This window comes from Leopardus geoffroyi, chromosome C3 (assembly GCF_018350155.1).
Source record: "Leopardus geoffroyi isolate Oge1 chromosome C3, O.geoffroyi_Oge1_pat1.0, whole genome shotgun sequence".
In the NCBI taxonomy this organism is placed as follows: domain Eukaryota; kingdom Metazoa; phylum Chordata; class Mammalia; order Carnivora; family Felidae; genus Leopardus; species Leopardus geoffroyi.
In genome coordinates this window covers 60,242,594-60,259,758 of record NC_059338.1, presented here as the reverse complement: position 1 = coordinate 60,259,758, position 17,165 = coordinate 60,242,594, and the positions used below count along the sequence as shown (strand labels likewise).

General features: G+C 35.3%; 1 protein-coding gene across 1 annotated transcript in view; it reads right to left on the bottom strand.

The window, feature by feature from the left end:
- Nucleotides 1–17,165, bottom strand: part of FMN2 (formin 2) — a 391,822-nt gene that overhangs the window by 124,171 nt on the left and 250,486 nt on the right. Inside the window, exons 9-13 of the mRNA XM_045453074.1 lie at nt 10,750–10,841; nt 10,476–10,605; nt 8,586–8,732; nt 5,079–5,138; nt 4,812–4,932 (exon numbers count right to left, since the gene is read on the bottom strand). Coding sequence (XP_045309030.1) covers nt 4,812–4,932; nt 5,079–5,138; nt 8,586–8,732; nt 10,476–10,605; nt 10,750–10,841 — 550 coding nt within the window. The remainder of the gene's footprint in view (nt 1–4,811; nt 4,933–5,078; nt 5,139–8,585; nt 8,733–10,475; nt 10,606–10,749; nt 10,842–17,165) is intronic.

Genomic DNA, 17,165 nt, shown 5'->3' with positions numbered 1-17,165 from the left:
AATGTTGCATTCATGCTAAAACTTTCCCAGAAAATGAATTTAAATTTCAGCTCTTAAGATTTCCTTCCTTGTGTCACAAAATATCTTTTTTCCCCAGTGGGAAAACTCAAATTTTGGAAAAGCAAAACATTAAAGGAATGATTAAATTATGATTTTTGTCAGTATTCAAAGGACACCTCACAGTTTGACAGCGTGTTAAATAGCTCTTCAACTAATCTCATTTTACTAGAACACAAATGAACATTAGTTCATAAACTACAGTTTCTTTCTCCACTTTCACTGTAAGCTCCTCATTGGAAAATGCCATGCATCTGTTATTAACTTGGTACCAGGTTTGTATTTCTTAAAATGTGTTCCACTGACTAGAGAAACTACCAGATACTCTGAAAAAAAAGGACTTTGTGGTCAAATAAATTCGGAAACTGCTGCCAACCCTTCTTTCAGAGAACTCCTTAAATTCTCTTCATCTTACCCAGCATTTCTTATATTCATTCATTTGGTCATGAAACTTCCCATTGCTAGAGCAGCAAATTGCAACAATTCATAGACAAATGAGAAAATACTGTTCTAACAAATGCTATCGGTGATAGTTGATCGCTTTTTAGAGAACTTTGTCTTCACCCAATAGAAAGTATAAACTGTGGGGCTTAAAATCACCACCTTCTCAACCCTCTAAAGTACTAAAAATTGCTAAAACGCTCCTGCAGTGCCTAATCCGAGTAGTGAACCACATTACTTAAGAAGACAGATGAGCAAGAAGAAACAGTACTCAGCGGCGATGGTTACGTTTCCTTTCAACACCACTATCTGGTGGGTGGTTGTTCCTTTGTTTTAGCTCTAAGACTTGTGAGAACTTGCACCTTCATGGCTACATGTACATTTAATAATTGTAGTAAGAAACTATGTAGATAGGAAAAATAAATGAGGTAACATTCCAAAGTGATAAACCAACCGAACCAAACAGAAAATTCCCCGGTAATAAGATTACCATTCCACTCATTTATTAAGTCACTGGTAAAGTACAAAATCCTACTTTGCAAGACTGAATTGTTGATCGAAGTGTGAAATATTTTCCGGATATTCCAGAAATGCCCCTAGCACCAAATCAAAGAGACAGAGAGAGAGAGAAGAGAGAGAGAAAACAGGAAACAGAATTTTATAAGCAAACCAAGATACCTGGCAAAATTTTAAGTATAATACATACTACACATGAATGGTTTGGGTTTATTATTATTTTAAGAAATCATTCTTTAATTTTTTTTAACGTTTATTTATTTTTGAGACAGAGAGAGACAGAGCATGAACGGGGGAGGGTCAGAGAGAGAGAGGGAGACACAGAATCTTAAACAGGCTCCAGGCTCTGAGCGGTCAGCGCAGAGCCCGATGCGGGGCTCGAACTCACGGACCGCGGATCATGACCTGAGCCGAAGTCGGACGCTTAACCGACTGAGCCACCCAGGCGCCCCAAGAAATCATTCTTAAATACATAATAATATAGTATTCTCCAAATGTAACATAGTTTTATGTATCTTTTTTAAATGAGGCAGTCATTCTTGGGCTCAATCAGTGAGCACCCGTATTTGAGGCTCTAAGGGAGAACATCTAAGTGACAGAATTTCACCCCTCCTTGGCAGTGATACTTACATCTTTTGGTATCCGTGGCAAACTAGCAAATGCCTAACATGCACCCGGAGTATAAACGAATGCTATTGAGTGTTTAGAAAATGTAAGTATATGATGTTGCTCTGTGGATTTAAATCCATATAAAAGCATCTGTGATGAAAATATCAACTTCATAAATTTGATTAGAGATCAAAATCTTTGGATAAATATTTCAAAATTGGGAAACAATCTCTTAAAAAGTGATATCACATTTGATTTATGGACAGAGGTAATCAAGTCTCTTCTTTTTATCTAGTAATGCAACATCAAATGAAAATCTCACATAAACTTATTTATTCCCTGTCGTTGCTTAACAGATTTAGCAGGAGGCTTACACACACAACTGAGGTGTTCTCAACTCTGCAACAACCCTCATGATCACAGACATTTTACAAACAAAACAAAACAAACAAACAAACAAAAAAATGTATATATATACATATATATATAAACTATCTGTATAAACATTACTTTTTCTCACATAAAATCTCTTTATCTTAAAAATTATCATTGAAGTATAAATGACATATAAGATGATACTAGTTTTAGGTAAATGATGTAGTGATTCAACATGTGTATACATTTTTTAGGAAACTCCATATTGTTTTCCACAGTAGCTACACCAATTTACACTACAACAGTGCAGGCAGAGTCCTTGTTTTTCACATCCTCACCAACACTTGTTTCTTGTCCTTTTGATCCTAGCCATTCTGACAGGCATGAAGTAATATCTCACTGTGGCTTTAATTTGGATTTCCCTTATGATTAGTGATGTTGAGCATCTTTCATGTGCCTCTTGGCCATCTGCATGTCTTCTTTGGAAAAATGTCTATTCAAATCTTCTGCCCATTTGTAATTGGATTGTTTATGTATTTGTTGTTGTTTGAGTTCTTTATATAGGTTCGATATTAACCTCTTATTGGATTTATCATTTGCAAATATCTTCTCCCATTTAGTAAGTTGCCTTGTCCTTTCATTGATTGTTTCCTTCTCTGTGTAGAAGCTTTTTAGAATGATGCCATCCCATTTGTTTATTTTGCCTTTGTTGCCACTGCCCTTGGAGTCAGATCCAAAAAAATATCACCCACACTGATATCAAGCAGCTTACTGCCTACGTTTTCTTCTATGAGTTTTACGGTTTCTGGTCTTACATTCAGGTCCTTAACTTATTTTGAGTTAATTTTGGGGTACGGTGTAAGATACTATCCAGTTTCTTTTTCTTTTCTTTTTTTTTCTTTTTTTTCTTTTTTTTTTTTTTTTTTTTTGCATTTGGATGTCCAGTTTTCCCAGCCTCAACTTATTGAAGAGACCATCCTTTCCCCATTGTATATTCTTGCCTCCTTTGTCATAAATTAATTGACCATATATATATGGGCTTATTTCTGGGCTTCCTATTCTGTTCAGTTGATCTATGCCAATACTATACTGTTCTGATTACTCTAGCTTTGAAATATACCTTGAAATCAGGAGGTATGTATTAAGTTTCCAGCTTTATTCTTTCTCAAAATTGCTTTGGCTATTGTGGATCTTTTGTGGTTCTATACAAATTTTAGGATCATTTGTTCTAATTCTATGAAAAAGGCCATTGGAATTTTGATAGGGATTGCATTGAATCTGTAGATTGCTTTGGGTAATGTGGACATTTTTAACAATATTAAGTCTTCCAAACAATGAATACAGAATAGCTTTCTGTTTGCATATCCTTTAATTTCCTTCATCAATGTCTTATAGGTGTTAGTGTACAGATCTTGCACATTCTGGGTCGAATTTATCCCTGGGTATTTTATTATTTTTGATGCAGTTGTAATGAGATTGTTTCTTTTATTTCTCTTTTGGATAGTCCTTTGTTGCTATATAAAAATGCAATATATTTTTGTATATTTATTATGTACCCTGCAACTTAGTTTATTAGTCTCCTAGTTTTTGGTGGAGTCTTTAGGATTTTTTGTATATAAAATGTCCTCAGCAAATAATGACAGTTTTACTTCTTCTTTTCCAATTTGATATTTTTTATTTTAAAATGTTACTTTCTCCTCAAAGATTTTGATGGCTTTCTATCTTACATTTAGGTCTTTCATCCATTTTGAGTTTATTTTCGTGTATGGTATAAGAAAGGTCCAGGGGGCGCCTGGGTGGCACAGTCAGTTAAGCGTCCGACTTCAGCCAGGTCACGATCTCGCGGTCCGTGAGTTCGAGCCCCGCGTCGGGCTCTGGGCTGATGGCTCAGAGCCTGGAGCCTGTTTCCGATTCTGTGTCTCCCTCTCTCTCTGCCCCTCCCCCATTCATGCTCTGTCTCTCTCTGTCCCAAAAATAAATAAACGTTGAAAAAAAAATTAAAAAAAGAAAGGTCCAGGTTCATTCTTCTGCATGTCTCTGTCCAGTTTTCCCAGCACCACTTGCTGAAGAGACTGTCTTTATTCCATTGAATGTTCTTTCCTGATTTGTCAAAGATTAGTTGGCCATACGTTTGTGGATCCATTTCTGGGTTCTCTATTCTGTTCCACTGATCTGAGTGTCTGTTCTTGTGCCAGTACCATACTGTCTTGATGATTAGAGCTTTGTGGTATAGCTTGAAGTCTGGGATTGTGATGCCTCCTTCTTTGGTTTTCTTTTTCAAGATTGCTTTGGCTATCCAGGGTCTTTTCTAGAAATCTGAAGAATTTTAGACTCTCTTCAAAATGATTTGATACAAGGCTTTGTGACTGTTAATAAAGATGTTATACATACATGTGTTTTTTGACCAAACATGTGAGAGAAGATTTTTGTTCCCAGGAAAGTTCACAAACCACAACATCTTGTGCAAGTATACCCAATAGGGAGGAACTATTTATCTTTTAACAATATCATGATAAATGGACAAATGTTCTTGGCTATGAAGTGTAAACAAGATGATCAAATTTGTTTCTGATCAAGGGGATTGCTATTCAAATAACCAATATGCTATTCAATATCTAAATGTCTAATACACGTAACTTTTTGAACAACAAAAAAACCAGTCTATTGGCAACATTTTTCTTTTGCCACTCTAAAAAAATCTAGTTTTACAAAGCTGTTAAAGATTTGCTGTCTTAAAAACATTGAAAAGTCAGGTTTTTCTCATTAACAAAGCATAAATAATACAAACATGACTCTTTAAGATTATAAGTTACCTTTCAAGTCTTTCTTTAGTTTTCTGAGATCTTTTTGAAAATCTTCAAACTTCATCTGTGAAGCCTGAAAAAGGTCCTGAGGTTCTGGCAGTGGAAAAACACACTGTTCTTTTCCAGCATCCTAATTAGCAAAAACACATAATTTTAAAACAAATCAGCATCAATATAAATAAAAATAATACAACAATGGCAATGGCAAAATAGCAAATACTGCCAAATCCCTCAACAATAAACAATAACGAAATATCACTGTAAAAATTGCCTTACCTCATCAAAATTTCGAAGATAGTAGGAAACGATGTATGACAAAAGGCTTCTGCTATTGTCCTAGGCAGAAAGACCAAAGTAAGTAAAAATATATTTTTTAAATATTACAGCGTCAAATAAAATAGATTCCAGCAAATCAACACACAGATGAGAACATTTAGAATAAAATGTGAAATTCTATATTTCAAAGTACTACAGCCACTACATCTAAGGATTTCAATGGCACAGAAGATCCTGTTTTTCCCCAGTGTTTTAATCTAAGCCCCAAGTGGAAGCCCAGCTGTTCAAGGGTGGAGTCTCAACTGTGAATACTTTCCTGTTTTACCCTCTTTGATCAGAAAATTAGTTCACTAATTATCATGCTTTATGTTTAAAAGTATAACTACTATCTTAACTGAAATGATTAAACATTGCCAGCATTTCTATACCACTTCTGGACCAGCAGGTATCAATCTGCAACAGTAAGTTTGATTGAGGCTTGTTAGTAGATAAAGAAAATAAAGTTAAGTACAATTTCAAGTCAGCAGGAGCTTTAAAAATGCGAGTCTATATTATAAATTGCTATGTCAGCATCTGAGATTGTGGAATTAATATCCAGGCAGTTATAAACAATGCAGTGTGTATTTCTATGGAAAAAAATGTAGAATTGTTTCTATTCTAACAGGCTTCAAAAAATAGGTTTTTACCTCCTTTCTGGCACATTTAAAAGGTATTAAGTTTTCATCATTCAAAATTAGAACTAGATACTCTGAATGTGGGAGGACAAACACACACACACACACACACACACACATATATATTTAAAAACCATATGACACAAACTACATTCCCTGAAATGTTCAATCTAACGATTATTTTCCCTCTATTTATAAAAAGCAATATCCTTTCATAATTTAGTTTGACATATTATAATAAAGCTTTTAGAGACTTTCTTCATGGTAATGTATAGTAATAATATAATAAGATATTATGCAGTAATATCTTATAATAGTAAAAGTAATATATTTTTCAGGAATACCATTTGCTTGCATATAATTTAACCAACTTTCCGTTCTCTTTCCTAATATAATTCAAAGAAATATGCAGTACAGTTAGCAGTACTTGAATGAATTAACAAAACATTTATTAACTGCCTGCTGATAGGCATGCTGAGTGAAAATTCTGAGTGATCTGAGTAACAGCTCTGTCCACGCAGGTCCACAAACAGTACTAAGAAGTAGACACAGTTATATTCATTTTATAGAGCAAGAATCAAATCAGGAAGACTAGTATAACTCTTATTAGAATGCAAATGAAATTATTAAAAACAAAAAATCTTGCTTCTTGATTTTATTATGTAATTTTTATCTAGGATACTCCTTAATTATTTAAATTAATAAAATTTAACTTACTTGGAGATTGAATAAGATATACTAACCAATAAAAAAAACAAATAATCCTTTATTCATATGTAATTATGATTATCAGCATCTATCTCAGATCCATTTTTATATTAAAAATTATGTCAATGATATTTACGTTCCAGTATTATTTGAAAAAGTTACTTGTTTCAATTCAACAATCAGTTGTTAAGAACTATTCAATGCTTCCAAGAGAGCTTTTGCTTTTGAACAAATGTGATTTATCAGGTTGACATATTGGAGGTTCCTATGAAAATTGTGTCATACAAATATACTAGCATCTGAACAAATATACCCATAAAAAATCACAAAAATTACATGCTGCTGGTATTCCAAGAAAGGATTATGCTTTATTCAGTTCTGGAAAAGTAGTAACTGGTATTTCACTGAACTCAGTGAAAGAATGTTAAATGAATATATGAGTGTATGTATGAATGAATGAACAAATGAGTTGTTGACCACCAGAAACAACAACAAAAAAAGTATCTGTTTCTTATGAGGGAGACATAAAGTGAGCCTTGAACAACATGGGCTTGAACTGCGTGGGTCCACTTACACATAGATTTTTGTCAACAAATACAGTATAATACTGGAAATGTAATTTCTTTATGATTTTCTTAATATTTTCTCTAGCTTACTTTATTGTAAGAATACAGTATATATGTTACATATAACATATGAAATAGGTGTCAATAGATTAATGTTATTGGTTAGACTTCTTGTCAATAGTGGGCTGTTAGTACTTAAGTCTTGGGAGTCAAACGTTATGTGTGGCTTTTTGACTGAGCGGGAGGTCAGTGCCCTAAGCCCCACATCATTCAAGGTTCAACTATATTCTTTATCTAGGAAGAACAATTCTACTATTTCCATTTCTATGAGCCAACTACTTACTAAACTTAATATTTTAAAATATTTTTAAATGTTTATTTATTTTTGAGAGAGAAAGAGACAGAGTGTGAGTAGGGGAGGGGCAGACACACACACACACACACACACACACACACACACACACACAGAATCTGAAGCAGGCTCCAGGCTCTGAGCTGTCAGCACAGAGCCCAATGTGGGACTCGAACTCACAAACTTCGAAACATGATTTGAGCTGAAGTCGGATGCTCAACTGATTAAGCCACCTAGGCACCCCTTAAACTTAATGTTTTAAAAACATGTCCATAATTTCCTTTATCATACAGTTCTGTGTACAGATTCCATCAGAGAAATAGAATTCTATTATCTTCTAAGTTTATATTCTCAGACATTAATTCTAACCATCATGGTTGTTCCCTAATCTTATATTTTTACTGGCACTCTCATAATCTCTTAGATGTTAACTTTAAACAAATACCAGTATAGAAGTAGGATCAAAAATTAATTAGTCCTGCAAAAGGGCTTAGGCATTCCCACATGTACCAGTGTCAAGGGGAATATGATATGTAGAAAAACAAGATAATTTTTTACATTTTATTTATAATCTACTTTCACCCATCTTCGTTTTGTTTTAAAAATTTTTTTTTCAACGTTTATTTATTTTTGGGACAGAGAGAGACAGAGCATGAACGGGGGAGGGGCAGAGAGAGAGGGAGACACAGAATCGGAAACAGGCTCCAGGCTCTGAGCCATCAGCCCAGAGCCTGACGTGGGGCTCGAACTCACGGACCGCGAGATCGTGACCTGGCTGAAGTCGGACGCGTAACCGACTGCGCCACCCAGGCGCCCCTCGTTTTGTTTTTAAAACACAAGCCTATTGGCCTCCATTACTTAACACAGAAGAGAAGAATAATACTGTCTAATTTATGAAAATTAATTAGTCCTCAGACTCCAAAAGGATAAATTTTAGCAGACATGGTAATGATAGACTGAAAAAATAATTATTTTTATTCTCTACTCAATTATTCATTAAACATAGTATTAATAATTATTCACTTTGGGAAACATTCACAAAATCATAAACATATGAAGGCCATATACTTTTACCTAGCTCAGAACATAAAGACATTTTTGACCTTGGAACATAAACATTTATTACAACATGTTTACAGTCAAACTCATGACTAAACAAACCTTCTAATTCTCAATTTGCCTACATTCATTCACACAAAATACTTACACTGCTTTTAACATCTTTCAGCTTCGGAAGAATGTCTAACCCAAAGCCATCTGCCTGTCCTCGAGTCTTATTTCCACCATTCATGTAGTTGCCAAAAGCAAGAACCAAACCCAGAATTTGCATAACCCCTGGGCCATTTTTTAATGTCTGTAAGATAGAGTAAAGAACATTTTATCTCTTAGACAAAGTTTTCTTTGAATTATCTTAAGTCAGTGGCAGATATTCATATCATACTAATAATTTTGGGTCACATCCAAACTGTATCATTGTATATTATTAAGGTATTTTAAGAGTAGTGTCTCCAAAGTTAACTTTATTTTTTTATTAAATTTTAGTTAACACACAGTGCAATATTAATTTCAGGAGTAGAATTCAGTGATTCATCACTTACATACAATACCCACTGCTTATCACAAGTGTCCTCCTCAGTACCCATCACCTATCTAGCCCATCCCCCACCCACCTCCCTCTGTCAACCCATAGTTTGTTCTCTAACATTGAGAGTCTCTTGTGGTTTGTTTCTCTCTCTTCTCTTTCCCACACTCCTTCCCATAGGTTCACATCCATTTTGTTTCTTAAATTCCACATATGAGTGAAATCATATGGTATCTGTCTTTCTCTGATTGACTTATCTCACTTAGCATAATACATTCTAGCTCCATCCACTTCATTACAAATGGTAAGATTTCATTCTTTTTGATGGCTGAATAACATTCCGTCATATATATACATATTTATGTACACATATATATGTACATTATACATATATATGTACATACATATGTATATACATATGTATATATGTATATAAGTTATCTTCTTTATCCATTCATCAGTCCATCAGTCAACAGACATTTGTGCTCTCTCCATAGTTTGGCTATAATTGATAATGCTGCTATAAACATTGGGGTACATGTACCCCTTCAAATCTGTATTTTTGGGTAAATACCTAACGGTGAAAATGCTGGATTATAGGATAGTTTTATTTTTAGTTTACCCAAAGTTAGCTTCAGGAAGTTGTACCACCTACAAGAATTCAGGTACACATTTGTAAAGTGACAGACACCATTCTAAGCCATTTCTGATGCAACTGCATGGAAAACAAATAAGGTTGTAATATGAGAACTACTAGAAAAGAATGTCGCTGCCGTCACCCTAATTGTACCTACGATACAAATTTTTGGCATAAATTGTAGGAAACCAAAACACAGTTTTAAAGATTAATTCCAAATTTAGATTTATCCCTGAAAAGTTCACACTCACTTCTTCCAAAACATGAAGCTTAGCTGGAATTTGCAAGTATTCTTTCCTCTGAAAATGTGTCTTTAATAACATCTTACTACTTTTCAAAATGATTTACCACAACCAGAACGAATGGTACTATTGATTTTTGACAAATTGTTTTAAATGGTAATATTGGTAATTCATGCCAAGCATTTATTCTTTGTTTTCTGGAGAATATTCATCTTCTGTTGAGTCATACAGCTGTTCCTAAATCATTTGGATGGAATCATTAACAATTTGTTGAAGGCCCCTTCCAAAACTGAAGGCAAATAAATAAAATGCCTTCAAATCACATTTAATCTGAAGTCTGATGTAAGAAAGGACCAGGGAAAGTGAAAATTTTGTTTTGGCAAAAGCAGAAGGGGCAGAAATCCCCGGACGTGGGAGCATAACGAGCACACTGCAGCAACCGGCCCCGTGGCGCGCAACTCTCCAAGTTTTTCTTTGATCTTGAAACTAGTCATCGTATGTTCTCTTTTGTGGAACTGCTATTCTCCAAATTTATTTGTAGAGTAAATAAAAGAAAACGATTTTGAAATGTGGACGTGGCTGAACACAATTAAATATCAGAACTCAATCGTCAGCTGTCTATGGACTGGAACTCACCTCACACAATTTCTGTAGCAATTCCAGTTTGCGACGAATTGAGCAAATGCTTTCTGAAAATGTGGACTGGAAGAGGATACAAAAGACTCGTTCTGAAAAGTTGGGGATTAGTGACAGTTCATAAAGGAACCTAAGGAAATAAAGCCAAGTTAAGAAGAATATAATTCATATAAACAGATGTTTATACTCATATTCATAACAATTATGCACGGAAGATGCTACATTTTCCAAATGGAAAGAGGCTGCCCTCAACAAGGTCCTGAGGTGTTCTTACTGTTCAGGTTTGTCCAGAGACTTGGCATTTTCTTTGTCTTTGGAGGACCGGCCATGCTTTTCAATTTTTTCCAGTTCATCTGATTGTGCTCTCTGGAAAATATAATGCCAAACAGTTATTGAAAATCTTATGAAATGAGTCCCTTAGATTATGATAATCTTAATACAGCAAACTCTATATATTTTCATATTTCTTAGCATCTGTTTGCAGTAAAGCTTGACTTAATTCATGAAGGCATTTTAAAGTGTAAATATGTTTAATGCAAACCAGATCACCTCCAAACCTTCCAAATAATGTTATTGGCTATTAGTGATCTGCAAAACATTTATTTATTTAAGCATGCTTTAAAATAATACAGTTTTCCTCTCTTGTTTTTTGGCTGTTTGTAATACTCTGTAGAATACAAGCATTTCATTTTAAAGTGGTATGTCTTTTTTAGAAATCAATCAAGATAAATTTGGAAGTAATTTGGTCATAATGTTATAAGACTTTTAAAGGAAAAAAAGTACTTATTTAACCATTGCAATCATTGTTTATGGCTTTTTTTAGGGGAAAAATACAATTGAATTATTAAGTCCTGGAACAAAAATAAAAGGTTGATTTTTCTGCTGAATTTTCTTTTTGACACAAAAAAGGTTTTAGGCTTCTTTTCTTCCAAAATATCTTCTTTTACCATTTATAATTACAAGCTAAAAGTCTGTCATCCTGAATTTGTTTCTTTGTAGGAAAGTTTCTTCTGCATTTTTAATATATGGTGGAAGATTTTACAGACATGGAGAAACACGCATCTATTCTTCTTTATGAAAAATTTGGATGCTTTATATTTGCAGTCTTTATTTTATAACTCATAAAGATGTTTCAAAACAGCCAAATACAGTACTTCAATGCATTGAGAAGTGTGAGTAGACAACCATATTTTGAATTTGAGTCTAATTTTCAGAATTTAAAATTATTATTTTAATTATTATTATTTTTTTTGTTTAAACATTAAAGCAGTTTAGCCAAGAACTACTGTATGAGATACACTCTAATAGGTTTATAGAAACTAAAGATTTCATCTGAAAAACAGCTATGTTCTCTTTTGCATTCACTGATTCTCTTGAAATGCAGGTTTCAGGTGATGGTATTAACTAGCAAAGACTAGTTCTTCAAATTAAGTTTCATTTTTTTTTTTATTTTTTAAAACTGCTCACTTTTTATTTTACTCATTTATTTTTAAGTAAGCTCTATGCCCACTGTGGGGCTTGAACTCACAATCCCGAGATCAAGAGTCGCATGCTCTACTGACTGAGCCAGCCATGAACCCTCAAATGAAGCTTCTTTTAACAGCGGAAGAGGGTTTGAAGACAGATCAGTAGATCTTCTGAGGGTTTTTATTGAAAATAAAATTTGCTTTTGAAATACAATGCAACAAAAGATCCAAAGAATTAAAAAGCATGAATTTAATGGAAATATCCCAAGCTACTCCAAAGTTTTAGAACCTGCTTCTAGAATTTCAACTGTATAGTAATCTTGCTTTTTCCCACCAGTTTATTGTGACCTGGCCCAAGAATTTTAGGGAGGTAAACACCACTTATCATAGTTACTGTCCATAAGAGTCTGCCCCACAGATCCCATCATTATACCACTTAAAACCAACTAACGAGATGGCTTTTAATAAAGACAGTGCTCATCTTTCTGGCAAATGAGTGCCCAGGGCAATATTATAAAAGAATATTAAAATTAAGAATATTGATAAGACAAGGGTTATTTTAAGACATGGAGGTCTGCACCAAAATACAGTATATAAAGAGTTCCAGTCCATATAACCTCTCTATTCTTTTTTTAATTTAACTTTTAGTTAATTAACACACATTGCAATATTGGCTTCAGGAGTAGAATTCAGTGATTCATATCTTACATATGACACGCAGTGTTCATCACAAGTACCCTTCTTAATGCCCATCACCCATCTAGCCCATCTCCCACCCACCTCCCTCTGTCAACCCTCAGTTTGTTCTCTATCATTAGGAATCTCTTGTGGTTTGTTTCTCTCTCTTCTTTTTTCCCCCCTGCCCATATGTTCATCTGTTTTGTTTCTTTAATTCCACATATGAATGAAATCATATGATATTTGTCTCTTTCTGATTGACTTATTTCGCTTAGCAGAGCAGAAAATTAGTCTGCTGTCTTCAAACTCAATCACATTCAATACCCAAACGTCAACAGGGAGAAAAAAAATCCACCTTGCTACAATCTGATGAAGTAATTAAGTTTGTTGGTTTAATTTTTGTTTTTAGAACCTTAGATAACCTGACATAGACTCAGCCTAGTTGAGTGCTGAGCAGGTATGAGCAGGTGAATGATCAGAAGCTGACTCCATGGACTCAGAAAATTTCTCTGGCTCTTAAATAAAAACACATAAAATCTGAACAAACAACTATGAGAGAAAAAAAAAGATGGTTAAGGTAAATCATAATAATAATCAAATATAGGAGAAAAAGATAAAATGCCCCAATGTCTTGAGAATAAAGTGACTTTCTGGCAAAACTATATAGAGTTATTCCCCAAATTATTCAGTATACATGAATTACAAATTGCATGGTCCTTTACACTTATGCTCTATCAGACCATTTCTACTGACTTCAGAAAGAAAAGATGCCCAGGGTTGACAGTGCTGCTTTATGGATGATAAGGAGGTAAATGCCACTCCATTCCATACCATACCTGGCCCCTGGGCTCTCTAAACAATAGAAATTAATCAGAGACCAAACAGGAGTTTCAGGCAAGGCTTTATTGGGGCTTATGGCAGAGAACAAAGAAGACAGCACAAAAGAAAAGTGTCCTCGGGCTCACTCCTGGAGGAGAGGTCAGGGAGAATGTTTTAAATAAACTTAGGCAGGACTATGTGTCTGTTTTTGTGCCATTACCATGCTGTCTTGGTGATTACAGCTTTGTAGTAGAGGCTGAAGTCTGGGATGGTGATGCCTCCCACTTTGGTCTTCTTCTTCAATATTACTTTGGCTATTCGGGGTCTTTTGTGGTTCCATACAAATTTTAGGATTGCTTGTTCTAGCTTCAAGAAGAATGCTTGTGCAATTTTGATTGGGATTGCATTGAATGTGTAGATTGCTTTGGTTAGTATTGACATTTTAACAATATTTATTCTTCCAATCCATAAGCATGGAATGTTTTTCCATTTCTTTGTATCTTCTTGAATTTCCTTCATAAGTTTTCTATAGTTTTCAGCACAGATCTTTTACATCTTTGGTTAGGTTTATTCCTAGGTATTTTATGCTTCTTGGTGCAATTGTGAATGGGATCAGTTTCTTTATTTGTCTTTCTGTTGCTTCATTAGTAGTGTATAAGAAGGCAACTTATTTCTGTACATTAATTTTGTATGCTGCGACTTTGCTGAATTTATGTATAAGTTCTAGCAAACTTTTGGTGGAGTCTATTGGGTTTTCCATGTATAGTATCATGTCATCTGCAAAAAGTGAAAGCTTGACTTCATCTTTGCCAATTTTGATGCCTTTGATTTCCTTTTGTTGTCTGATTGCTGATGCTAGCACTTTCAACACTATGTTAAACAATAGACCAATGGAATAGAATAGAGACTCCAGAATTGGACCCACAAAAATATGGCCAATAATCTTTGACAAAACAGGAAAGAATATCCAATGGAAAAAAGACAGTCTCTTTAACAAATGGTGCTGGGAGAACTGGACAGCAACATGCAGAAGAATGAAACTAGACCACTTTCTTACACCATTCACAAAAATAAACTCAAAATGGATAAAGGACCTGAATGTGAGACAGGAAAGTATCAAAACCCTAGAGGAGAAAGCATGAAAAAACCTCTCTGACCTCAACTGCAGCAATTTCTTACTCGACACCCAAAGGCAAGGGAATTAAAAGCAAAAACGAACTATTGGGACCTAATGAAGGCAAAAAACTTCTGCACTGCAAAGGAAACAATCAACAAAACTAAAAGGCAACCGATGGAATGGGAAAAGATATTTGCAAATGACATATCAGACAAAGGGCTAGTGTCCAAAATCTATAAACAACTCACCAAACTCCACACCTGAAAAACAAATAATCCGGTGAAGAAATGGGCAGAAGACATGAATAGACACTTCTCTAAAGGAGACATCCAGGGGCGCTTGGGTGGCTCAGTCGGTTAAGCGGCCGACTTCGGCTCAGGTCATGATATCGCGGTCCGTGAGTTCGAGCCCCGCGTCGGGCTCTGTGCTGATAGCTCAGAGCCTGGAGCCTGTTTCAGATTCTGTGTCTCCCTCTCTCTGACCCTCCCCCATTCATGCTCTGTCTCTTTCTGTCTCAAAAATAAATAAACGTTAAAAATAAATAAATAAATAAATAAATAAAGAAGACATTCAGATGGCCAACAGGCACATGAAAAGATGCTCAATGTCACTCCTCATCAGGGAAATACAAGTCAAAACCACACTCAGATACCAGTCTCATGCCAGTCAGAGGGGCTAAAATGAACAAATCAGGAGACTATGGATGCTGGAGAAGATGTGGAGAAACGGGAACCCTCTTGCACTGTTGGTGGGAATGCAAACTGGTGCAGCCACTCTGGAAAACAGTGTGGAGGTTCCTTCAAAAAATTAAAAATAGATCTACCCTACGACCCAGCAACAGCACTGCTAAGAATTTACCCAAGGGATACAGGAGTGCTGAGGCATAGGGGCACTTGTACCCAATGTTTATGGCAGCACTTTCAACAATAGCCAAATTATGGAAAGAGCCTAAATGTCCATCAACTGATGAATGGATAAAGAAGTTGTGGTTTATATATACAATGGAATACTACTTGGCAATGAGAAAGAATGAAATATGGCCTTGTAGCAACGTGGATGGAACTGGAGAGTGCTATGCTAAGTGAAATAAATCATACAGAGAAATACAGATACCATATGTTTCACTCTTATGTGGATCCTGAGAAATCTGACAGAAGACCATGGGGGAGGGGAAGAAAAAAAAAAAGAGGTTAGAGTGGGAGAGAGCCAAAGGATAAGAGACTCTTAAAAACTGAGAACAAACTGAGGGTTGATGGGGGGTGGGAGGGAGGAGAGGGTAGGTGATGGGTATTGAGGAGGGCATCTTTTGGGATGAGCACTGGGTGTTGTATGGAAACCAATTTGACAACAAATTTCATATATTAAAAAAAACTGAGAATAAACTGAGGGTTGATGTGGGTGGGAGGGAGGGGAAAGTGGGTGATGGGCGTTGAGGAGGGCACCTGTTGGGATGAGCACTGGGTGTTGTATGGAAACCAATTTGATAATAAATTTCATATTAAAAAAAAAAAGAAACTTAAGCAGGAAAAGGGTGACATCTAAGCATGTAGAGGTGGGAATTTATTAGCACCTGTGCATTTAAAGGTCATGCGTCTTCATGCATTGTATATCTAATTACCATGTTAAATCTCCACCCCTGGACATGATTTTTTAGTATTATAATGAGGGGAAAAGTTGGTGAAAAGTCAAGGCTGGGGTCTATCCTGGCATATACTGCTTTGGTCTGGTGGTAAGTATCCTTCCTCCACATTCCTGCAAGATGTGCTGCTACACAGGAGACATAAAGTCTCAGCATTTTTTTTCTTATGGAGGCAGCCAAGGAACACTGGATTTCACAGTCAGGGTTGAGGGGACCTGAGTACAGTCTCTGTTTTGTCTCATATCCATGACCCAAAAACTCCCTTCTTCTTCCCATGCTAAGTATCACAGAACTTCCAAATATAGGCATATGTTACTTTATGGCATTAAAAATAAAATCAATTTTTAAAAAAAATTACTGCCCATCTTATCACAAAAGTCTTAACTATAGCAAAGCTATCAAACTTATGGAGGCAGACATAAAATTTCCAAAATTCCAATGTTACTTCAGAGCTTGAATTTTGTCGTTGGCAACAAACACCAGCTGGTATCCTTAATCACTTAATTTGTTCATTTTCAAGAAAATGTCTACCAAATGTCAATGTATTAATAATCACAGTTTGCCGGTTGTATTTTCAAATAGAGATGGTGTCCAATGAAAAAGGACTACCTTAATTTACAATAAGTACTTTTATCACAGGAACCGTTGCACTTTGCTGCCCAGGAGAAACACTCTATGTGTACTTTCCATTTTGTCACACAGAGTATTAAAAACACAGATACTCAAGAGTTGAGTTTTCATAAATTTTCACTGTTCATTAAGGACATTGGCTTTTTTCCCCATGCAAGTGCATGGCAGTGAAGAATTACAATGACGTCTAAGTGTAGTGCCACTGCCTTGATTCAGGTGGAGATGTCAGAATGTTTACCTTTCACTGCTTTTGAACCATCAGTACCAACATTTACACTGTCAGAAAAACAAATAACATCTTAGTGTTATTATGCAAGTCATTTTTATCTTGTAGACCCCCT